A 24226-nucleotide genomic window follows, 5' to 3' on the forward strand; every position below is an offset into this window, starting at 1 on the left:
GGCCCCAGGGGTGAGGGGCCCTCTAAGTAGGGCTGGGGAGGGGAATGGGGGTCCCAGGTGGAGCCTAGAGTAGTGGCTAGACCTGAGAGGGGGTCCTGGGCAGGGCCTTGGGGGCAAGGGGGGGATGTCCCCAAGCAGGTGCCAGCATTGAGGGGGGGACCATAAGCAGGGTCTGGGGGGGGGGGGTTGCCCTGCCAGGCCCATAGGTGAGGTGGGGGTCCGGCAGCATGGCCCAGGGGCAACACGGGGTGCCCCCAGCCCCAGCAGGACCCAGCCCAGCTGGCTGTCTTGTCAGGCAAGAGCCTTCCCAGAGCCTGGGACAGCACTGGGGGAACTGGTGGGCGAGGGAGCCCCCAGCTCTCTCCCTACTTCCCCCTGAATTGCACCCAGCGAAAGAAGCCGCCTCTGAGTTCATGCATAAAAGATCAATGGAAATGGTTGGTAACCTCCAAATATTGTTAAGCTTAATTAAGCCTTAAGGACCGCGAAGCATCGGCAGGCAGAGCTGCTCGTTAGCACAGTGACTGCAGCCTGAGCTCCTGGTTATGTTGGTTCTTCTAAACCGTGTCCTCGTGGTTGTTGTTACAAGCCCTAAGTGCTTCCCGGGGCCCTCCACAGGACCCTATTTTCTGCCTCCCTGTAGCAGGGAGCCCCTCGAGACCCTCCTTTCGGAGGGCAACATCCTGCTACAGGACCCATTGGCTTCAGCGTGTTCTCCCCCAACACGTATGGGGCATGTGAAGAACGGGTTCCTTTCCGAAGTGACTGTGGTCTCCCCTTCTTGCCCTAAGTGTAGCCAAAACGCTGCCGAGAAGGTGAAGATGCGGTGAGGTGTGTGCATTTCTCAGGCTTGTTCTGCCCCGCTGTTCCCCTTCATCCAGCAACAGCACAGAGGAGACCTCAGTAGATCCATAGAAGTAAAATACCTCTTCAATTCGCGCACTCTTTTGCCATGTATTTAGGGCTGCATTTGCAAGAGTGGGCAGTCCCCCCTGTTAACACCAGCCCTGTTCAACAAAGCTCTGGCATCTACCTCGGCTTAAAAACATCGTGGGGTTAAAGGAGGAGAGTGAGGTTTCTCGTGATAATCTTTAGTGAATTTGGGATGAGTTATGGGGGCTAAATACCGTTACAAAAAATCTGTTGCAGGTGTTGCCTGCTGAAGATGGATCCACCAGCAGAAGGTGCAGTCAGAGGTCTGGAGCTGTGCATAGAGAAGGTATGATGCAATCTAGTAGTTATATGAGTAAAGTCTTGTTTAAAAAAATAATGTATATGGATGGTAATGAAAGGACCATGATAAAGATACCTCCTTAAAGTGTAAAAATCCACCTTTTTTGTGTGATTTTGATAAACTTTCTGGCTGCATTTTGGCCAGAGTTTGAGGGCACAACTCGCTCTTTCAAGCTCATTTTCAGGCACTGCAATCAACAATATCATTGTTCTCGTCCCTATTTAAGTGAACTGCTCATGAATAATGTACTGGCTGCCTGATGAATATGCACGTTGGCTGGTGTGCCTGGGAGGGCTTCATCAATAATTCATACCCAGAAAATGTTCTTCACCTTGCAACTGTACAGGAACCGTAAAAAAAAAAAATATTTACCCTTTAAAGTGGGAGAGAAGATGGCTTGAAATCTGCCCACGGTAATGTGGAGTGAGGTGTGTTGTACTTAAGTGTGGTGAAAGTAAGTGAAGGGGAGAGCACCTCCAGGAAGGAGAAGGTCGTTTCTGAGGGACTGAGCCCAGATCTTCACAAACCCAACCCTGCAAAGCCCCAGAGCTCGCTGGAACTGCTCAGGGTTAAGCCTGTTCAGCAGCTCCTGGCTTCAGACCCTAATTTATTCTAACAAACGTGCCTTTTTCCACTCTCTTGTTACCATTACACAGAAAACTTCCTTGCAAAAAAAGAGTGGAAATGCTCTGCGACGTGGGGAAGGCAAGGAGAGAGTGTTTACACTCGGTGGAGCCAGGGTCTTCGGAAGGCACCTGCCTTCAAATCCTCGGCGATTGTTTTTATTTGTGTTTTTATCGCTGATTACCTCCTTTAAAGGCTTCTTGGGACTCCAAGAGGAAAAAAAAACTCCAGTAAACGTCAAAAGCTCTGAACAATCGGCTCATGAGTCGTCTTGCGCCGTGCGGCCCCGAAATGGAAACCTGGAAAAGTCGAGGCGGTTTCTGGACGCCTGGCTGCGTGCCAGCAGACTTTGCTTCCCACGCTGGGCGCTTCTGAAAGGCAAAGGGGATGGTCTGCAAAGAGCCTGGCGCGCCATCGGCGCTGCACCGATAACGCGCAAAACAGATAAAAGCGTAAATGGCTGAGTCTGCGTTTTTGGGTGAGCAAAGGGCCCACGCTGAAAGTCCTTGTGTAATACGCAACACGGGGTTACTTAACCCTGATTAGAAGCAGAGCTGGCTGGGATAACACCCGTTTTTTGCTACTTAAAGTAGCAAAAATGAAGTAGCAGGAAAAACTCAGCTGATACCTGTGGCCTTACGAGCAGATACGTGTTTGTGAAACTTTACTCATGTGAGTAATCAGAATTGAGAGGTACTTTGAGGCAGTGAGCACCCTATGGGTGTAGGGCTATAATTAATTACATAAAAATAATGAATAAGCAGTTGTTAATTACTGGATGATATCTTCCACCTAGGGAAAATGCTCTCCTTCCTTATCCCACCTCTGAAATCGAGGGGTTTCTGTCCTTGGCTTTGCCAGGACCAGATTTCACCTAATGCTACCGAGTGGCCTGAAAAATCCCACGGAAATTTTAGAGCCTGTTTCCAGCTTTAAGAGGAAAAGCGAAGCAGGGGCCAGATCTATTGTAGCACCAACAAACCTGCATTAAACCCCCCTGCAGTCTTTAAAAAGCGCATGCTTAAGCTCAGGTTCAGGGAAGTTTCTGAGCAACTGGAGTCGCTTTGCACCATGGGAGCCAAATTAAAGTCCTGGCTCGCTTTTTCCTGCACTTTCAGCCATGTAAGTTCTCGGAACAGCTGGAATAAGCTAGTTTGTGGCATATATGTTCCTTGCAGGGCTGGAAGGCTTTCTGTAGCAAATCAGACGTGCCAGAAACCGCAGGATCAGGTGCAAACCCTCCTCTGACCCGTTGCTGCGTGTGATTAGAGCAGCCAAGTCGGCGAAAGAAGCACGGACAAGAAACCTGCAATATTAATTTGGTCACCTACCAAGAGTTCTTGCCGACAGAGCAAGCTCTGGAACAAAGGACACATTTTTGCAGTCAGCATTTTAGTTTTGCCGGCTATTCCTGTCAAACAGTTAACTAAAATCCCCCCTCCCCTTCCAAACAAGCTATTTTCCTGAAGAAAAAAAGCTTTTCAGCACTCATGAAATCAATTCCTCTTCAAGAAAAATTAAAAATGCACTGTGCACCCTTTTCCCCACATGCATTATATTAACCAGTATGCCAATGTATGTAAATGAGTCTGAAATTCAACTCGATGGAAGTATTTAAATATTCATAATCACAGTACAGCATATGCAAACCAGGCTCTCAGCAGACTTGCACTGCAGTCTCCAGTAACAGCTGTACTGGGGCAAAGATGCTTTAACGTATCTAATTTGATTATTAATGAAAACGTGGTCAGCACTGGCTGTGTATTTGTTAATATTCGTGCCTCGGCGTTAACCTCTGCCAGACGTTGAGCGCTCGCTTAATTCCCGCTCAATCTGAGCGCGGGCTGCAGCGGTAGGTGCTAATCGGCACTGAATGTTATCATATTAAGCTGGTACTAAGAGGCTAGGCTAGTCTAAGTGACGTTAATTAGAGAAGCCTTTCTGTGTGCGCAGGAGAGGACGTGGGATGGATTTGGCCTTGGAAGAACTGCACGTGGTGTTTGCATTTTTTGAACAGGAATACCTGTTACGTCCGTGCTAATGTATGTACTTGCTCACGGATGATGGGAAAAGCGCTGTGGGAGCGGGTTGTGAATATCTTATGATGAACTGCCAGAAAGGTGTGTTATGAGGCAAGGATTTAAATTAGTCCATTAGCTTTTTCTGCAGAGAAAGACGGATGGTACAATTATTTCCAGCTAATAGGGATGGGAAAGAAGTAAAAATAATTCGGCTTTATCAAGCCATGCTCATTTTTAAGAGATGCCAATAACTGAGATGTTATGTTGGAGTTTTTGTCCCTTTTCCCCTCCTTTTTTCCTGCCAGGAGACAAGAAGGAAGTTACAATTTTAAAATTGTAAAAGATACAGAATGCAAGATAATGATGTACTCTGCTTCCTTTCTTTTTAATGATTCCAAACAAGCTATAATTGGTCCATAAGTTGGCTTGAAAAGCCGCAGAATTGCACCTGCGCTTCTAATGAGCTTTGCAATTACAGAAATAGTTTTCTTCCTTCTTTCAATTATGTAGTGACAAGGTTGAAGTTGCACCTGAGTTCCCTTTATGGCGCTTATTTCCTCGCTCCTTCACCCAGTCCACAAAAAAAAAAAAAAAAAAGCCCCTCCGAGCTGGCAGACGAGTCCTAGGGCCCAGGACTCGTTCACAAGCAGCGTGCCTCGCACAAGTCTGCACAATCACGCCTGGAAATTAAAATGACCTGTAGGATTCGGAGAGCCTCCGGTAGCATATTCCCTCTCGGAGGCACCCAGAAGCAAATCCCGTCTTTGTCTTGTGAACTATTATTGTCTGTTTATTGCTTCACCCCCAGAGCAGCCCTGCAGCCTCCCAGCTTGACGCTCAAACTTTGCACCGTCGGTGAGCGAGCACGAGTTAAGGGCAGCCGGCGTGATCTCCGTTAACCGGCCTGGAGCGTATCCCCGTTGTCCCTGCGGAAAAGTGCTGCTGCAGGCAAGGTGGGTGCCAGCGGCTACGTGCATCCTCATTTTTGGGACCCCTTGGGTGTCCCAAGGTCCCGTACGTGCCGCTTAGGGAGCTGTCAGCTCCCCTTTTAAATAAACCTCATTTTCAGAGCAGCTCCAGCTGTGGGGTCCAAAGCCCCCCGGACTCTTTTGAGCCCAAAGGAGGGCAGGATCCCATGGGGTCCACTCGTCCTTGGGACGTGCAGCCCCAGAGGGTCGGAAGAAAGCCCGCTGGAGCCCAGCGCGGGGAGTGGGAAGCCAGCCGGCTGGCCGGCACACAGAGGAGCTCAGCCTCCTGCATATTATGCTGGGAGGCTGGATCTGAAGCTAATGCTATGCCGGGAAGATGGAGCATCTTGAATTATTACTGTGGCTTCCCTGGGTAAAGGCTGGCGCTGCTCCCGCCCAGCCTCCTGCCTCCAGCTCCTGCTTTCAAGCCTCAGGAAGGTTTTTGGGGTGGTTTCATTACTTAAAGAAAAGTCCTGAGCCCTGGTAGGCGGCAGGTTCAGCACCAGGGCTCTATCCCAAGCCGTGGCCCTGGAGGAAAGCGGATAAAGAGGGAGGGTGAAGGCGAACAAATTGAATCCTTTGTGCTACCCCGGGGTGGTTCACGTTAATGTGATGATTAATGTATTAATTTATGATGATGAAATGCTGTATTAGGGTTTTGATGAGCCGGCTCAGAGCTGGGGTCGGGAGGGCTGCTCCAGGTGTGATTTTGTGGGGTGGTGCAGAGGCTGGGGCTCCCCCCAGCACCCACCCCAGCAAATTGGGGACCCGGCTGCTTGGGGTTGCAAAGGGGGACCCCAAAGCTGGGGAGGCTGCTGCTGGGAATGGAATTGGGGGCTTTGGGAGAGTCAGGGAATTAAGCAGGCTGGAATGTGGGGGAGTGTGGGATTTGGGGGTCTGGGCTTTGGGGGAGTTGGGGGTGGGAGGCTGTGAGGTTTGGGGGGTCCTGGCACTTCGGGGTCTGCGTTTTAGGGGAGACTGGGATTGGACACGGCTGGGTTTTGGGGGATCTGAGTCTTGTGGGGGTCTGGGATTTGGGGGGCTCTGGCTTTTGGAGCGGGGCAGTGATTTGGGCTCCAGTATTTGGCTTTTGGGAGCTTTGGGGGTTTTGGGACAGGACTGGGATGTCTGGGATTTTGGCTCTGAGTTTGGGGAAGTTCTAGGTTTGGGGGAGCTCTGGATTTGGGGGTGCTCTGGATTTAAGATGCCTTGGGTTGGGAGGTCTCCAGGCTGGGGGGTGCTCCTGTTGTAGGGGGATCCAGACTGTATTTGGGGGTGTCTCTAGGCTGGAGTGACTCTGGGGGATCTCCAGGCTTGGAGGGCTCTTGTTTTGGGGAGTTTGGGATTTGGAGAGGCTCTGATTTGGAGGTGGGGGTGTTCTGGTTTGGGGGAGTCCCGAGCTGTGGAGCTTTGACTTTGGGGGTCTCAGGGGGCTCTGGTTTTGGGGCCTGGGGGCTGGAGGGAGGTCTGGTTGCAGGATCTCAGGGCTGAGGGGCTCCGGTTTTGGGGTCCTGGAGGGAGCTCTGGTTTTCGGGTCTGCGGAGCTTTGACTTTGGGGGTCTTGGGGCTGGAGGAAGCTCTGGCTTTGGGGTTGAGGAGCTTAGATGTGGAGGTCTGGGAGGGTTCTGGTTTGGGGGTCTCAGGGCAGGGGCCTGGAGGGAGGTCTGGTTTGGGGGTCTTGGGGCTGGGGAGCTCTGGTTTGGGGGTCTTGGGGCTGGAGGGAGCTCTGGTTTGGGGGTCTCGGGAGCTCAGATTTGGAGGTCGTGGGGCTGGAGGGGGCACTGGTTTGGGGGTCTCGGGGCTGGAGGGGGCTCTGGTTTGGGGGTTTCAGGGCTGGGGAAGCTCAGGTTTGGGGGTCTTGGGGCTGGAGGGGGCACTGCTTTGGGGCTCTCGGGGCTGGGGGCTCTACTTTTGGGGTCTGGGGGTTCCCTGTTTCGAGGGTCTGTGGGCCGGGGGCTCTGGGGGAGATGTCTCTGGATCGGGGGGGGGGGGGGCCGTGCGCCCCCGGCGGCAGCGGCCAGCGCGGCAGCCCCGCGGATGCGGCAAAGGCCTGCGCATAAATTATGTTCATGACGCAGCAGCTAAAAAATCCCCCCGGAGGAGGGAAAAAAAAAAAAAAACAGACACACACACAAAAAAACCCAAAACCCACACAAAACCACTCAACCCGACGGAGGAAAAAAACCCCACAACCCATCCTTCCACCACCACCCCCCAAAAAAACCCACCCCAACTCGTTCTCCCCCCCCCCCCCCCCCGCTCCCTCCCCGGGTACGGGGGTCCCGGGGCCGCTCCCCGCCTCTCCCCCCCCCCCCCCGCTGCCTCCCTCCCCTTTGTGCCGCCGCCGCCGCCGCTGTGAGATGAATTTTTAATTATTCCCCGGCAGAGGAGAAGGCGCGGAGCAACGCGGAGAAGCGCGGAGCGGTGCGGATTCCCCCCCCCCTTCCTCCTCCTCCTCCTCCTCCTCCTCCCCTTCCAGCCCCCCCCCCCTTTCCCCTTCTCCCCTTCGAGCCGGTGAGTGCGGGGCCGGAGCGGGGCCGGGGCCGGGCGGGGGGCGGCGGGCCCCGCCGCGGTGAATATGCAATGCCGTAATTAGCATAATTTATATATTTATGATAAAGAGTGATATGGAGGTGGGGGGGGGTGGAAACCGGCGCGGAGGGGGAAACGGCGGAGAGAGGGGTGCAGCGCTTTGGGGGGGGGGGGAGTGTGGATTTTTAAGGGGGGAAGGGTAGGTCGGTGGGGTTTGGGGGGGATTTGGGGGGGGGCAGTGGGATTGGGGGGGGTAAATTGGGGAGAACTGGGGACGGACGCACGCCACGAAGAGTGGGCGATGTAGATGGGGGGGCACCGGAATTGGGGGCGCGGGGGGGGGGGGGGGGTGTTAGGATTAGGGGATGCCAGGGGAGACCACGGGGAGGTGGGGGTCCCTGGGGGGACCCCGGGGCTGGGGGTGTCCGGGAAAGGGGGAAAGAGGGGGGCTGGCGAGCCCCAGGGCAGGGAAAGGGGGGTGACTGCCCTTGAGAGAATTTGGGGACTGTGGGAGATGGGTTTTGGGGTGCAGGAGAGGAGAAACAGGGCTGGGGATGAATAGCGCTGGAAGGGGGGGGGGGGCAGGACAGGAGGAAAGTGTTGGGGTCCTGCCGGGGGAGGGCAAAGGGACCCCCGGGGTGGGAGACAAGGGAGTGGCCCTGCCCTTGGGGTGCGGGTGCCAGGCAAGGATTTGGGTGCCCAGGCGCTCCGGGGGGGGGGGGGGGGGGGGGAGCAGAGCCCTGGGGGGGGGCGGCTGTTGCAGCTGAGCGGGGTGGATGGAGAGTAGGGCTGGGGGGGTACAAAGGCATTTTGGGGTGCTCTGGCACAGTGTCGGGCACGGCATGGGGGCTGCGAGGATTTGGGGGGGGGGGCTGTGCACCCCTGCAGGGGGGTCCCTCCCCCGGGGGCAGCTCCCAGGGCCACCCTGAGCCCCTCGGTTTGCGTTTCAGGGTGGGGGGGACCTTCCCTGGGTGCTGCAGAGCCCAGGCTGGCAGAGGTCCGACAGTGCAGGGGATGGGGGGGGGGCTGTATGGGGTACGGTAGGTCCTGACCGTCCGGGGAGGGGGGGAGAAATGCGATTGGGGGGGGGGGGCTGTGTTCGCTCCTTCCCTATGGAGGGGAGGAAAAGGGCTGTGTCCCCCCGCTTAGACCCATCCCCAGCACCTGCAGCCGCAGCCATCTCAGGGTCAGGTTTGGTCTTCAGGCGATGAATCCTGCTTTCAAAGTCCCTGAAGTCCTGCCCCCCCCCCCCCCCCCCCCCCCCCATTGCATTTCATGGGACCGTAGGCTGAGTGGGGGGGCCCTGTGCCCCCCAAACCGACCGTGATGTCCCTCTGAGATGTCCTGACCCTCGAGGTGGCTTCCAGTCCCGGGGCGTTGGCAGGACAGAGAGCGATTGATGCACTGGACACTATTTTGGGGGAGACAGATGGGAGGTCCGAGTGCGCCGGCTTGGGAGATCCGAAATCTGCTCCTGGTTTTGCCACGCTCCTCTGGCATGACCTTGGGAGGTGAACTTAATCCCATCATCTCCTCTGTCTATGTGTAGCTGGAATAAAAATACTTTCCTGTCTCTCCGGAGAAAGGAGCGGATTCCTGGGAAGTCACCGTAAGCTGATCCGGCTGCTCCCCATGCCGGGACGAGCCGGCCAGGGTTTGCATTGCAAACAGGCAGCAAAGAGGGGACCCCCACCACCCTCAGCACGGCCACAGAGGCAGGAGGTTGTATTCGGGATCAGGCTTTTTCCCCCAAAACCCCGTGAAGGTGGGAAGCAAAGCAAAGATGAAGAGATTCAACCAAGGCTGCACAGCCCAGCGGTAGCAGAGCGGAATGCAGCACGCAGGTCTCCCGTGCATCTTCCCTATTTGTGAAAAAACACGACATGGCCAGGAGAAAAATGTTTAATGATGCAAAGAGGATTTTGCAAATAATGGAGTTAAACTGCCAAACTGGCAAGAAAGCCTGGTCAACTGGTTTTGGGTTTTCCCCCTTTTTTCAAGCAGGTTTTGGGACCCTCCGCCGGGTATTTCCTCTCCCTTGCCCGGGCAGCAGACGCTCTGATGAAGCGATTAAAGGATCACCCGTGTTTCTGTTTGGGATCGGGGTGCCGGAGCGAGCTGCGCTTGTGGCAGGGCTCATCCCTGGCAGCTTTACGCAGGCTGGGGCCAAATCGATGCCAACCAACCTCTCCGTGTCCTGCTCCGGTGCCGTTTGCATCTCTCGAGCGACATAATCCAGGCTGGGAAGTGCCTGCTACGTGTCAGCAGCTCCATTTTCTTCACCAATGCAAATTCCTGAGCTAGCCTCTGCCCCAGCAGGCTCGCCACAGCCATGTGTCCAGGCTCAATGTAGCCCCTCGGTTTGTTGATAAACTTTATGATCAGTCCTGAGCGGCCCCGGCTGCGCCTTTGGAAGGTGACTTGGGCCAGTAGATGAGTTTTCCCGGGATTCAGCGGCCTCAGCCCTGGCTCCAGGGTTTTCCAGGCATGAAGTTGACTCAACACTGTGGATGAAGGACGCTGGGGAGCTGCCATGTCTCCTCCAAAAGCCTCCCAGCAGAAAAAAACCTCTCTCAAAAAAGATTTCACTGTCCTGCCGGTACAGATGCCGCCAGCTTTCCCTTACAGCCCCGATCTTCAGGAATTTAACAGCTGGCTGTAAAACCATGCTCAGCAAGGCTCTACATCGGCTGGCTGCAGTCCTGTGCCCGGACCCGAAGCCCTACTGTGGCACCGCACCGGCGGGGTTGCTGCAGGGCCAGAAGAATGGGGGTGGAAATGGGGTAGAAATTAGATTTACATCGTTTTGCTGCTTAGCGGAAAGGTTTTATTTCAGAGGTTGGGGCTGGCCAGTTCGGCTCCTCTCCCACTAGAAGAAAATGCCTGGTTTTCTTTTTCCTCCTGGCTTGCGGAGGGTGAGCTCGGGTACAGGGATGCTTGCCAGGCAGCCCTGGGATGCGTGTCCTTGTCGGAGATGGATGGTTTTGAGGTCTGGTGGCAATGCGTCGTGTCTCGTCCCCTGCCTCAGTTTCCCCATCAGTAAATGCAGGAAATTCTCAAAAGTGATAAAGTTTAGAAGGGTAAAAAGGCATTTTAAGAGGGAAGCTGATTTGTGAGGAGGGAAAAAAACCTTGCAAACTGCTCGGCTGCGCTTTGGTCCAGGTCTCCACCACTGTGACACCTGGAAATATGCTTTGAAAAATAATTCCCTCTGTTGACATCATTTCCAGCCTGATCCTTCCACTCGAACATAGTGAAAAAAATCACGTGAGCTGGCAAGACCGCAGCAAGGGATGCTTGGGGCTGCATTGTTACCCTAACGCTTCATTTCCAGGGAGCGGGACCACGACCCAGACCTGTCCCCCTTTGCATTGGACACAGCTTTACTGGGAGGTGTTGGCGTGTCTGTACCTCCACGTGTATTTGCACACTTGCCCCGTTGGGGTGCGAGCGTGCAAACCCACCTCAGGGCAGGAACCGGTGTCTTAGCACCAGCTTTTGGGGTTTGTCTACCTGAAGCTGGCATCTGCTTATGGTGCATTCAGACTCCTCAGCCTGGGATCGGAGCGTCCATCCAAAGGAATTAATCCAAGATAACGACAGCGAGTAATTAGCGAGCGGTAGTCGTGTCCAAAATGTCTTCTGCGCGAAGCAGGTTTAATTAACCTCTTAGGGTTTCTCACCTGTGGCAAGTTCGTTCAAACTTAGATTTCCACCCACTTGGGATCCAAGTGGCTACATCTCTGACTCATCAACACTTGTAATTAACACGGCAATTATATTCACAGTGAGACTCGGAGCATCTTAAATTATCCTTCCCTTTTTTTTTTCCCCCCTTCTTTTTTTTTTAAATATTATTATTATTATTTTGTGCATTTCATTTCCTTGCCGCCATCTGTTGCGAAATGGCTGTCTTCTTGCTGTGTGCACTTAACACCACCATCTGGACAAATTATTTGTCCCATTAATTGCAAAAAAAAAAAAAAAAAAAAGTGTGAAGAAACGAAATGAAATGGTACTGCCGACCTGCCGAATGTCTGCTACAGGAGAAGCAGCCCACTCCGAAATCCGAAGCACGCCGCCAAACTGCATCGAGCCTGACATTATGAAATGTCTGTTTAATCGTCTAGCACACTAATTGGTCTCTTTGCACAGGACCGAGAAAAAATCTCTCCTCTCCTCTACTCTCCGTGTTATTTGAGTCTTCCCCCACGGGGCAGGCCTGAACAGATCTACGGCTCACACAGAGATAAATACAGCGGTCAGAGCAGGGATATTATTGCCCTCTTCAGCCTTTCGCCACTCCGATTGTGCTAGAATAAATCTGAGGTTCTGAGAGAGGCTCTTTAACGTAGGCTGGGATGGATGGGGACAGATAACAGCGAGGTCTGGTGTTCGCAGCGGTGTTCGGTCCTCCTTACATCACCAAACTCTGAGCCTCTGAGAAAAGCCAACACGTGCATTAACTTCTCAGTACCACGGGCTTTAGAGGCAGCTCGCCATTTCAGCTTGAGTTCCCAAAGCTCCTCTGCCCTTCGGCAGCAATGAGGAGCCATAAGGGAGAATTAAGTTGCGAGGATGGGACGCTTTTGAGTTGTCCCCTCTCGCCAAGAGCTTGATGCGCGGGATCTTGTTGCTCCTCATCGCTTTTGGGGAGCACAGGAGCAGGCAGAGCTCGACACAGAGACAGCTCTGGTTTTTCTCTCCCTACAGCCTAAACCCGGAGTGCCGCAGCCCAGCAGCCCGCCCCAAGGAGCAGGACGCAGCAGCCAGCCCCGTCTCCTGCCAGGAGTGTCCTTTCACCCCAGAGCAAACAGTGAGTGAGTACCGGGGCTGCCACCTCTCCCCACACTGCCCTGAAGATCGCCGCAGCAATCCCACAGGATTTCGGCTCCGTATTCCCCACGCAGCAGCCCCGTGCCCCCCACCGCTCCAGGCCCTGCTCTGTAGTGACACTGCGGGTGGTTTTGAGTTTTGGATGTGTCCTGGCTGTGCAGGAGGGGTCTCCCCACAGACCGAGCAGCCCCTCCGCTGCCCCTTCCCTTCCAGCTGCAGTCACTGTGCCCTCACCTGCCAGTTTGGGATCCCAATTTGGGCTCAACTACCTGCTATAAATGAAGACCCCTTTGTGACAGCCAGAGTGGGGAGCCGAGGAGGGATCCCTGGGACATGGAGGTGCTGGGACGAGAGGAGGAAGCTTTCCCACCTTTTCCAGGCTCAGGTGTAGGAAAAAGCTGCCACAAGACGCTGGGGTTTGCTCCTCGTTAGCAAAGCCCTAGGGGCTGCTCTGCTTGTGCCGGGATCCATCCAGGCCAGCATGGTCCGGTGGTGCAGGGGGAAGATAAAGTGATAGATAGCAGCTACCTGGAGCAAGTGGATCACAGCCCGTGGGGTGAATTCAGCAGGACGCAGGGTCAGAGCCCCTCCCATGCCCCCAACGACCCTCTCCATTGCCAGCTACTCTCCAGAGAAGTTCAGAAAGCTCCTCTGGAGAGTTTTCCTTCCCTTGCTTGCTCTTCTTGCAGCGGGACACTTTGCTCCGTTGTTTTGCTGGTTTGCCTGCACTGCCTGCCCCTTGCAGGCAGTACAAATATCCCTTGCTCCGGCTGCCTCGCCGTTTGCTGGGCTCTGGCTGCTGGAGAGCTCATTAACTTTTAATAATGCCAGCTGCCTGCATAAGCCACTTGCTCGTCCCTTGCTCTGTTCTCTGTTGCACTAGAATAAATTGTTAATTAAACTGTGCACTGGCATCCCAAGGTGTTTGTCTGCTCTGAAGCTAAGGCCAGGTTTAAAAATTCACAGCGGCTACTGGAGATCAGTCACCGGCTGCTCTAAAAGTCCTCGCTGAATCTGGCAGCAGGACTGTTCTGGGTCCTGTGTGAATTTCTGGGTTGAGCCTGGCAGGGCTAAGGAAGGAGGAGAGCTGGGGTGAGCGGCTGGCGAAGGAAATAGCCCCGTCTCTGCTGGGACCCCAGGCGTCACTTCACTGCAGATAATAAATAGTGAGTGGTGTGTACAAAAGCCAGCCTAAGGGAATTAGATGCTTGGCCCCTGTTGAGTTTCAAATGAGAATTTGGCTCTTAATTCAATTTAGGCCCCTTTGGATCAACAGGATCCGAATAACTGTGTTTACTAATTGCATACAAACACCAGCTCTGGCTCAGGATACGCTCGGTGGCCTCAGCAGGAGCCTGGTGGCTTCTAAGACACAGAGAAACGATAAAGGGCTTGTAAAACAGTGCCGGGGGATGTTTCTTGCATCCTGGAAGTGTCTCCTGGGCTGACATGACGGGCCGATGTATCACAGCAGAGCAGAGCGGCAGGGGATGCCCGCGCCGCACCACATTCCCTGGCAGAAGTGAAAAACAAGGGATGAAATGCACTAACACAAGTTTGGGGCTGAAATTCCCTTACGGATGAGTTGTGAGCCCGGGGAGGCTCTGCCAGAGCTCTGCCTCCGTTTAACACACTCGGCTTTGCAGAGCTTGCCGAGGGCTGAGCTGGCTGGTCTGTGCGATGCCAGCATCCCTTGTGGGGCAGAGACAGGATCAGGCCCAGCACAGAGGTGGTCAGCACTGGAGGCGAGCAGACGCTGCCCAGCATTTTGGGACAGCTGGGACAGGGAGAGCTGGGGTCTGGCTGCAACTACCAGCATCAACATGCCTCCAGGCTCCCGAGCAGTTACACAAACAAGGACACCTTTGCACATGCATCGAGTAATTTTGAATGTCATCCAGGCTGGCTGGTTAAATGCATCCCCGAGACGTTCCTAATAAAAAATTCATAAGCCTCTTATAAAGGCAATTATGCTTCTGCAAGGTAGCGAGGGGACAATACGTGACCAAATGAGTTAATGAAGGGTGTTGGAAGAGGAAGAGTTGCCTTCCAACAGGTGTGCCAAGCCCCTTCCCTCCATGAACGACTCATTTCACCAGCTTAATGAAGTGTCCCCATCAATTTAGGTCCCCTCAGGAAAGAGCAAATTGACTCTCCTACTTCTTGCAGCCAGCGTCAGGGGCTTGGGAGAGCTGCAAAGCGTCATGCCAAGACTTTGGGGACCTGCTCTGGGCTTCAAATAGGAGGCACAGGTGGTTTCATGTGGTCCGTGCCTGGTTTTTTAGAGTTTCTAAAGGACGCTATAGGAATTGCATCCTCATGTCCCAAAGGGAGAGAAGAGGTGGAAAGGCTTGGCCCTTGCATTAACCCTTCCCTTGCTCTGCTGCCTGTATATTTGATGTTCACCCAATAAATTACACTACCCCATGTCCCATGACCTCTTGCCAAGAGGATGGAAGGTGGTGGGAGGTACCTGAGACACCAAAGCCTCCCCTGGGGAGGAGCATGCATCCCCACGGCACAGGGCAGGAGGGCATTAGCAAGCTCTGCGGTGCCCCGAATCACAGCCGGGGCCAGTACAGAGTGGGAGAGAGGTGGGTGGTAGAGCCAGAGAGGAGCAGGGAAGCAGTGGGAAAGACCAGGTTTGCTCTGCACCCTGGGTCGACCCAGCGTGTGATCCCCCAAGCCGCTCGCTGTGTCAATGATGAACCCTCCCGTGTTCCCCACTTGCAGCATGTGGAAGGTCTGAGCCCTCTCCCACCTTCGCCGGGACACCATGGACACTGAAGCCGTGCAGCCCCAGGAGGCTTCGCTAACGGTCAACGAGCAGGTATGTCGTCGCCGGCTCCATCCCCACTGTACCCCTTCACACCCCACAACCCAGAGGGCCACGGGGTGGGGATTTGGGGTTTGGACCCCCACTGTGTGCCCTGGCACCGGGTGAAAAACCATCTCACTCCTACCCCATGCTCACGACCACCCTGTTTGCCCCCACACTTGGGCATGGAGATGTTCAGCCCCATCTTTTGGAGCTTGGTTGCCTCATCTCGGGTTTTTTTAACAACAAAGAGGAGGCGTGCGGTCCTCATTCTGCAGCCTCGCTGTTTGCAAGAGATCTTTGCTCCAGGGTTTGGCTGCCTGCAGCCACGGGAGAGCTGGAGGAGCAGCAGGTATCTCTGCTCATCACTCTCCATGTCTCCTCAATACGGGAGAAATCGTATCTTGATTTGGAGGGCTCACCCGACCCTGGGTCAGACCCCCAGGGCTGTAGATCAGTGCTCGCACTAGTGCTGCAGATATGGTGGTGCCAGCTCTGCCGGGGGTGCTGCGGCCGCTGGCAGCCGTGATTTACCTGCTGAAGGTCTCGCCCGCTGATGCATGCAGAGCTGGGGTGTATCAGAGCCCAGAAGCTGCTGATTAATTAAAGCAGCAAGGTGCTGGGGGGGACTGTGATCCGTCCCATCCATCCCTCCTTGAGGGGACAGGGTGGGCTCTGCTTGGTCGGTTTTAAGAGTCACCCTAGGACATTTCCCGTGGGGCAGGGGGAGCTTCTTTGCTCTGCCCTGGGGTGCGTGGCCTGGGGGACACCGCCGTGGGGTTGGGCACCCGGACCTGATGGATATTTTGGGGCACATCTGCAGGTTATTGTCATGTCCAGCCATGAAACCATCCGAGTGCTGGAGGTTGGCGTGGACACCCCGCTCCCGGCCGAGGAGGACCGGAAACCCTTGGAGATGCCACCAGGGGAGGTAGCACGGGGCTCCCCGGGAAAGACCGGCCACCCAGGCAGAGAGGAGGTCCCACACAGCACCCAGAGCTCATGCAGCGGGGAGGCAGCCGGTAAGACACTTTCCTTCCCTGGGGCTCATTCTGTGGGTTGCCCCTGGTCTGTCCATCCCTGCAAGTGAAGTTGGGCTCCGGACCGCTGGGTCGGAGCCGGGAGGACGCGCTGCGCCCATCAGCGCAGGCAGACTCACACCCTGCTCTGGAGCATCCCCATGCCAAGCTGGGTTAGGAGTTAGCAAAACCAATTCCTCCTCCAGGAGGAGATGGGGAAAAGCATCCTGCATCGAGGACAGCCCTCAAACATGTGCTTAAAATAGAGAGGACATTTGTCGATGAGATGTTTTGCTGGGGAGCTCAGTTTTCCCACAGCCACTTAGAGCAGGGGCTTGGGTTTCCTCTCCCCAGCCCTGGGCTGTTCCAGGGTGCTGAGCTCACTGCAGGTGCGTCCCTTCTCGCATGGGAATGCAGCTCTGGAAATAAGGCTTTGGGGAGATCCTGCTCTATTCCTTGCTGCTTTTTGGCCGGCACCCCAATTCTCCTGCCCGCCTGCAAGCGCCCCTGTCCCATCCCCTTTCCTGCCACTGTTGTGCTTTATTTATTAATAGGACTTTTCTCTGGTTGTCACCTCTGTGCTGTATTCAGAGCACAACCAGATTCCCATGGTTTTGCCAAAAAAAAAAAAAAAGGGCAGGATTGTAGCTTGTTTGAGGCTAGTTGGTAAGAGGAAGAGGCGAGTGTCCCTCCGCACTGGGGGATGCTCTGGTCCTGCTGCCGCAGGCTGGAGGGGAGGAAAAGCACAGCAGGCTACACAAAACGCATCAGACCTGGCAGCGTTGCTGCCTGTAGCACAGTCTTTGCAATTTGGGAAGTGCTGGGTGTTATCTGTGCTTGGTTTTGGTAGGAAATTAAAAAAAAAAAGCTTTTTTAAATCTTGCAGACCTGTAGTTATTTCTGGGCAAGGAACCAAACCTGAGAAATCCCTGGCTCTTAGATGAGAAAAGTATTTATTTGGTAAAACTTTTTTTCTGCCAAAGGAAAAGGCAGGAAAAGGGTGTTTTTCTTTTTACAAAAATAGAAGAGGATTAAGTGGGTTTTATACTCGCGGGTTGCCATTATTAGAAGTTGAGCAGAATAAATACAAGAGGTTGCTCAAAAAACAAGTAGCTCTTTTGCAAGTAATAAATATGGATTAGGAGCAAGGTTTCCTCTTACTCGGATGTTCACAATAACTATGAAATATTATATATTCTGTGAATTTGGGTGCAGGGTTGAAAGGCACCCAACGAAGCTCAGCCCACGGGGGATGCCCCTCTGCTGGGTGCTGGCTAGGTGATATTGGTCCCTTCCCTTTCCAGCTCCCCTTTCCTGGGTAAATGGTTCGGGGGCTGACACCGCTTTAATTGCTGCTAATTTTGGAGCCAGCAGCTGGCGGAGGAAAGTATCTCCTGCCGGATCCGACAGCCCGAGAGAGGCGCACACAGCCCAGCAAACCGCTTACATACCACAGCTCCTTTGTATCTCCTTAACCCCCCTATTCCCCACACTCATTCCTCCCCAAGTGACCCAAACCTCTCCCTTCTCCCTCCTTTGCCTCCTCCCCAAAACATCCCATAAGAAGCCCCCAAATACCTTTCCCCTGCATCCCACAACCTGGGCAGCAACCCCACCTTGGGGGACGCAGAGCGCTGTTCCCGAGGATGCCCCACGCTGGGTTTCACGCTGGCTCCATGGGGCTGCAGCTCCCCCGGGACACCCGTGGGAGGGTGTTCATTCCCTGGGTGTGTGTAATTTGGGTGCCCCCCACCCTCACCCCCATCCTTTGTACAGACAAGCTGCTATCGCTCAACCAGCAGCATCTCTCCAACCCATCTCCTCCGCCCTTCCGCAGGCAAAGCCAAACCGGCGGCCAGAGCATCACCCAGCACCGTCCCCTCCGTCGGCACCTTCAGCCACGCCACGAGCCAGCAGCCGCAGACGTTGGCCCCGCTGGCCGTGCAAGCGACCCCGCAGGTAACTACCCTGCAGCCACAGAGCGGGAGCGGGAGAGGAGGGAGAGGGCTGGGGTGGAGGGGGGAGGACAAGGTGGGGACCCCCCGGGGTGGCGTCCGCTTGCTGTAGGCAAACCCCGAGGGCAGAGACGACCGCTCGTGGCGCAGGGTGTAGGACCTACGCCCCGAACCAAGGCGGTTTCCCTCTGCTTGGCGCCCTCGCCAAGGGCCTTGCGCCGCCGAGGTGCTGCCAGAGATGCGTCGGGTGGTTTGGGGGGACGGGGGGGATCCCCCCCAGCGTCTCCCCACGGAGAGGGGGACTCCGTGGAGCTGGGAACCCAGCTGCTGAGATGGGAGGGACCCCGGGCCGCCCGGCCGCCGGGTCTACGGGCCCCTTTGCAAAGACTTATGCTCCGCTGATGCTATCTGCAGTGGCGTTGATTTTTGTTCTTTTTTAAATCTTGTTTACTTTTGCAGGTCTTGACTCAGGAAAACTTAGCAACAGTTGTGACAGGAGTAATGGTTCCAGCAGGGACAGTTACTCAACCTCTTCTTATCCCCATCAGTATTGCAGGTCAAGTGGCAGGTCAGCAGGGGCTGGCTGTGTGGACATTTCCTACAGCAACGGTCGCTGCCCTTCCCGGATTGACGGCTGCTTCTCCTACAGGGGGAATTTTCAAACCGCCTATAGCCAATTTGCAAGGTAACTGGTGCTCTTCTGCTTTGCAGCCTCCTTAATTCGTCCTCCCCCAGCTCGTGCAGAATCCAGGCCGTCCTCTCCAGGAGGGGTCTGCAATGGCGTTTTATTTTGGGGACTTGTTTGCGGCTCCCCCTGTACAAAAGGTGCTGGGAGCCTGGGAGAAGGCGAGGGCAGGATGAGGACGGCGAGAGGGAGGAAGGCAGCACACAGGAATGGGATGTGAGGTCCAGGTTAGATTTGGGGCTCTGGGTATGGCACCCCCTTGCAGCGGGTGAGGTTCTGCAAGGGGGGAGACCTGCGGGCATGAGAGCAGGAGGATGGGTGCCTCTCCGGCGCTGCCCGGAGCAGGATTCGTGCCGTTCCCTGTCAGAGGGAATCGTTGCCTCTTGAGCTCCCGTGAGGGAAGGAGTCTGTCCCAGGAATGATTCGCAGAGAGGGGAGATGACAGGACCGCGGAGGTGCCCCTCACCCTCTGTGCGGGCAGCAGCACCTGGTTTGGGTTAGACCCAGCACCCCAGCCGGGCAGGATGCGTCCTGCTGCAGCAGAGGGGCTCGGCTCTGCCTGTTACACCAGGGCTGGGGGGACCTTTCTCTGCGATAACACAAGCATGCGGAGATGAATCACCTGGTGATTCGGTTCCCTTTGGGAAGGGACAGTGAGCGGTGAGGGGGACACTCAGGGTCTCCTCGGTGTCCCTGTCTCCTCCCCGACTCACGCTCTCTCCGTCTCTTTGCTTCGCAGCCGCTGCCGTACTGAACACAGCCATCCAAGCGCCGGTGCAGCCTGCCCAGCCGCTGCAGGCTGCGGTCCAGCCCCGGCCCCCCCTCCAGACCCCTGGCGTCTTCCCCACCGCGCCCAGCCAGCCCCCCATCCTGCCACAGCCCGCTGCAGCACCCACGCCGCCCGTGGCCAAGCCGTTAGAGACGCAGACCCAGATCACCGTCCAACCTGCTGGATTTGCCTTTAACCCTGGCATAGTAAGGAGCCTGGCAGCCCACAGCGTGGAGCTGGGCGAGTTCGGCACCCGCTTCCCTTTATCCGGTGCCTTACGTGGCCGTGGAGAGCCGTGAGAAGTTGTGCTTCCCTGAGGACGAAGCACTCTGTTTCAGCCATCATGTCCCAGGGGATCATGCAAGATCCCAGCCTCAGTTTCCAAATCCCTGGTGAACGACGAGCGACCGCACAGGCAGCTTTGCTTTAGGCAAAATCTAAAGGATGGATTTAAGGACGTCAAGGGACTGCATCCCATCACGACAGCGAGGCAGGAGTCACCCTGCCACGGGGAAGGGGGTGGACGGCTGTGCGCGGGGGGACGCGGTGGCCTGGGGTGACCCACGTCTCTGACCCCCGGCTTTCGGTTCTCTGCAGATCAGCGCGGCTTCTCTCGGGGGCCAAACCCAGCTCCTCGGCTCCTTGGCAGCCGCCCCCGTGATCGCAAACACCATCTCCAGCGTGCAGGGCATCACGGGCCAGATCCTGACCAACGCCCAGGGCCAGGTACCGCTGAGGGGGGACCTGCCCTTGCAAACCCACCACCTGCTGCCCCCCCCCCACCAGGGGGGTTGTTTCTCCTGGGAAAGGAGGAGACGGATGCAGCCAGTGTGTCCCCCCACCACCTCGGGGAAGGGTGTTTGCAGGATGCAACCCCCCCCCACCCCAGCTCTGGCTCTCCTCCCTTCGCCCAGGTGATCGGGACCCTGCCGTGGGTGGTGAACCCCCCCGGGATGGCGGCAGCCAGCCCAGCCCCGGCCGCTCTGCCGGCCCAGAACCTGCAGGTACAGACGGTGACGCCCCAGCTGCTGCTCAATGCCCAGGGCCAGGTCATCGCCACGCTGGCCGGCAGCGCCATCCAGGCGGCCGCCATCAAGAAAACCGGCACCCCCGAGCCCCCCCCCAAGAACGAGGTGAGCGACGGGCACGGGGCTGATGGCTGCGTGGCCAAAGGGGCTGGCACCATCCCCGGCTCCGTGGCTTTGGGAGCACACGAGCATCTTTGGGACCCGGCCGTGTTGGTTTAGGAGCGTGTGAGCATCTTTGGGATGCAGCCACATTGCTTTTGGAGCATGTGAGCATCTTTGGGACCTGGCCGTGTGGCTTTGGGACCCAGCCGCGTTGCTTTGGGACCCTGTCAGCATGTTTGGGACCCAGACGTGTGGCTTTGGGACCCAGACACATTGCTTTGGGAGCACATGAGCATGTTTGGGACTTGGCTGCGTGGCTTTGGGACCCAACCACGTTGCTTTGGGATGTGGCCACGTTGCTCTGGAAGCACATGAGCATCTTTGGGACATGGCTGTGTTGCTTTGGGACCCGGCCATGTTGCTTCGGGAGCACGTGAGCATCTCTGGGACCCAGCCATGTTCTTTGGGCCCAGGCCATGTTGCCTGGGGGGGACATGGGCATTTCTGGGACCCAGCCACATTGCTCTGGAAGCATGAGAGCATCATTGGGACCCAGCTGTATTGCTCTGGGACCCAACCACATTGCTTTGGGAGCCCGTGAGCAGCTTTGGGATGCATACCTTCCTGCCCCACCGTGCTGCCCCGTGGGGCATCCCACTCTCTGTGCCCACTGAATTTCCCAGCTGGGATGGGACGTGACCAAACCTCACCTTGGCATGAGCAGAGGCGCTGGTTGCTCCCAAACCTACGTGGCAGGACACCCCAAACCCAGTACCGAATTGTCACGGCCCCATTCCGAGCACGGAGCTGGGTCGTTTCCAGCATCACCTCTCCATTCCAGCCTGTCTTACCTCCATCATCAGCAAAAGCAATGCGGTGGCCACTCTCCTGCCACCGCAGGGATGAAGCCGGTGGGCAGGCAGCAGCCCGGCCGTGGCGCTGGAAGAGGGGGAGCCCCTGCTCTGGGGGTGCTGACCCTCCCCTCTGCCCCAGGTCCAGCCCATCCAGCCGGCCCCAGCTCTCTCCCAGCCGGCCGTGGTGATGGCAAATCCTGCCCCGGCGGCAAAGGCTTCTTCTGTGCCCGTCCCTATCACCTGCTCAGAGACCCCCACCGTCAGCCAGCTGGTCTCCAGTGAGTCACCACTGGGGGGATTCTGGGGACTGGGATGCCCTGGGAAGAGGGATAATGGAGTCTGGGATCCCCTGGGATGGGGAGAGGATGCTGGGGATACTGGGCAGGGAGGATACTGGGGGGATGCCGAGGTCTGGGATCCCCTGGGATAGGGAGAAGATGCTGGGGATACTGTGGGGGATACTGGGGGAATGCCAATGTCTAGGATCCCCTGGGATGGGGAGAGGATGCTGCACGCCTGCATTCTGCATCCTTGGGGATGACCGCTGGCACCCAACCTTCGTTATGGAGCCTAATGAAGGGGATGCTCGTTATGGCGGGGGAGGGGAGGCGGATCCATGGCCGTTTCACAGCAGCCCCTGCATCCCTCTGCCGGCAGAGCCCCCGGCTCCCAACAGCAGCGCGGAGGAGGATGGGATTAACCTGGAGGAGATCCGGGAATTCGCCAAGAACTTCAAGATCCGACGTTTGTCCCTCGGCCTGACGCAGACGCAGGTGGGACAGGCCCTGACGGCCACCGAGGGACCGGCCTACAGCCAGTCGGCCATCTGCAGGTACGAGGGGCTGCAGCCTCGGGGGGAAATGGAGGAAAAAGAGGAGAATTAGAGAAAGGGAGGGAAGTTGGAGGAAAGAGGGAAGATTGGGGGAAAGGGGGAAAATTGGGGGAAAGAAGGAAAATTAGAAGACAAAAGGAAAATGAGGGAAAGGGAGGAAAATTGGAGGAAAGAAGGAAAATTAGATCAAAGGAAAATTAGGGAAAGGGAGGAAAACTGGAGGAAGGAAAACGGGAGAAAGGGAGAAAAATGGGAAAAAAAGGAAAAACAGAAAGGAAAATGGGAGAAAAGGAGGAACAGACAAAAGGAAAATTAAGGAAAGGGAGAAAAGGAAAGTTGGAGAAAAGGAGAAATGGATAAAAGGAGGAAAAATGGAGTAAAGGAGGAATGGGAGAATGGGAGGAAAATGGGAGAATGGGAGGAAAATGAGAGAAAGGGAGGAAAATTAGAGAAAGAGATGAAAGCTGGAGAAAGGGAGAACTGGAGAAGAGGAAAATCAGAGAAAAGGGAACCTGGAGAAGAGGAAAATGGGAGGAAAGGAGGAAAATGGGAGAAAAGGAGAGTGAGTGAGGTCGCTGCCCACGAAGCTCCTCACCGCAGCATCACTCCCCACCATGGTCTCACCCACCGAAGGCAGCAGTGCCCCCAACCCCGTCACGGTGTGTCCCCCTCGGTGTCCCCCCCCCATCCTCGCCACATCCCTGAGGGTTTCTCGGTGCCCGCTGCAGGTTCGAGAAGCTGGACATCACCCCCAAGAGCGCCCAGAAGCTGAAACCGGTGCTGGAGAAGTGGTTGAGCGAAGCTGAGCTCCGTAACCAAGAGGGGCAACAAAACCTGATGGAATTCGTCGGGGGGGAACCCTCCAAAAAACGGAAACGCCGTACCTCCTTCACCCCCCAAGCCATCGAGGCTCTCAACGCCTACTTCGAGAAGAACGCCTTGCCCACTGGCCAAGAGATCACCGAGATCGCCAAGGAGCTCAACTACGACCGCGAAGTCGTCCGCGTCTGGTTCTGCAACCGCCGGCAGACCCTCAAAAACACCAGTAAACTCAACGTCTTTCAGATCCCCTAAACAGGGGATGGGGACGGGGACGTCCCCCCACCCCGTTGCCCACCCCGACCTCCTGCCATCAGCACTTTTGCCACCGACTTTGTCCCCCAGCCCCGCGGTGGGTGCTGGGGTCTCCACCACCCCACCGTGCCCGTAGGTGTGTCCGTGTGTCCGTCCCCCTTTCCTCCACATCACACATGACCTAAGCGTGTTCGCGTCAGGTGTCATGCCTGCCTCATGCCTCCTCTTGCCTGTAATGTGCGTGGTGACGGACCCCCTGCCTGCACGCACCGCCTCTCCTGCCCCCCAAGTGTCGTCGTCGTCCCCCAGAAAAGGAGTGATTTTCATTTTTTGGCCGGTTTCCTGTGTTTCCGAGGTAGTGTCATGGCTCGCTAGGGGTAAGCCCCAATTTAATTTCACCCCCCCTTTGATTTCAGCGGTCCCCCACCTCGTGCCCACCAGTGCGAGGGGCTTCTCGGTGCGACCCCCCCCCACCGTGAGGACATCGCTGTGGGTGATGGTTGGGGACTTCACTGGGCTTCGCACCGTCCCAAGAGGGTTTTGGGGGGGTGAACCCCATAATGGAGGCAGCACCCCCTTCCCTGCTCCCCCCATGCTAAGCCCCGGGGCCAGGCAGGTTGGGGGGCTCCATCCCTCGACCCCTCTCGCCCGGGGAGCGATGGGGAGAGGCAACGGCTGGAGGGGGGGAGTTTGGGGAGGGACAGGGAGGGGACGCTGGGTCGCCCCGCCAGGGACGCGGCAGACTGATGCACTTGATGTAGTGGTGTGAAATAAACAGTATTTTTCTTTTTTCTTTTCCTTTCCCCTTTTTTCCGGAGTGGGGGGGCAAGGAAGAGGGGTGTGGGTGGGGTCCCTACTCACCCTCCCCCGTCCCA

The 24226-nt window shown here is 56.2% G+C and overlaps 1 protein-coding gene across 8 annotated transcripts; it reads left to right on the forward strand.

The window, feature by feature from the left end:
* The first annotated feature begins 203 nt into the window (after positions 1-203).
* Positions 204-24143, forward strand: POU6F1 (POU class 6 homeobox 1). Of its 8 annotated transcripts, none has more exons than XM_069806082.1 (14): positions 204-437; positions 1150-1219; positions 4688-4832; positions 12093-12199; positions 14949-15045; positions 15857-16055; positions 17890-18011; positions 18467-18692; positions 19432-19667; positions 20059-20187; positions 20376-20594; positions 21585-21723; positions 22103-22277; positions 23006-24143. In XM_069806082.1, the coding sequence occupies exons 5-14, from the start codon at positions 14992-14994 to the stop codon at positions 23349-23351; spliced, it is 1845 nt and encodes a 614-aa protein (XP_069662183.1). In that variant the 5' UTR covers positions 204-437; positions 1150-1219; positions 4688-4832; positions 12093-12199; positions 14949-14991; the 3' UTR covers positions 23352-24143. The 8 variants fall into 8 exon arrangements, with proteins under 8 accessions (XP_069662183.1, XP_069662189.1, XP_069662184.1 ...); XM_069806088.1 differs by having other exon boundaries at positions 12093-12195; XM_069806083.1 differs by lacking the exon at positions 4688-4832.
* The last annotated feature ends 83 nt before the right edge of the window (positions 24144-24226 follow it).

The sequence above is a fragment of the Haliaeetus albicilla genome, chromosome 18 (assembly GCF_947461875.1).
Source record: "Haliaeetus albicilla chromosome 18, bHalAlb1.1, whole genome shotgun sequence".
Taxonomy (NCBI): domain Eukaryota; kingdom Metazoa; phylum Chordata; class Aves; order Accipitriformes; family Accipitridae; genus Haliaeetus; species Haliaeetus albicilla.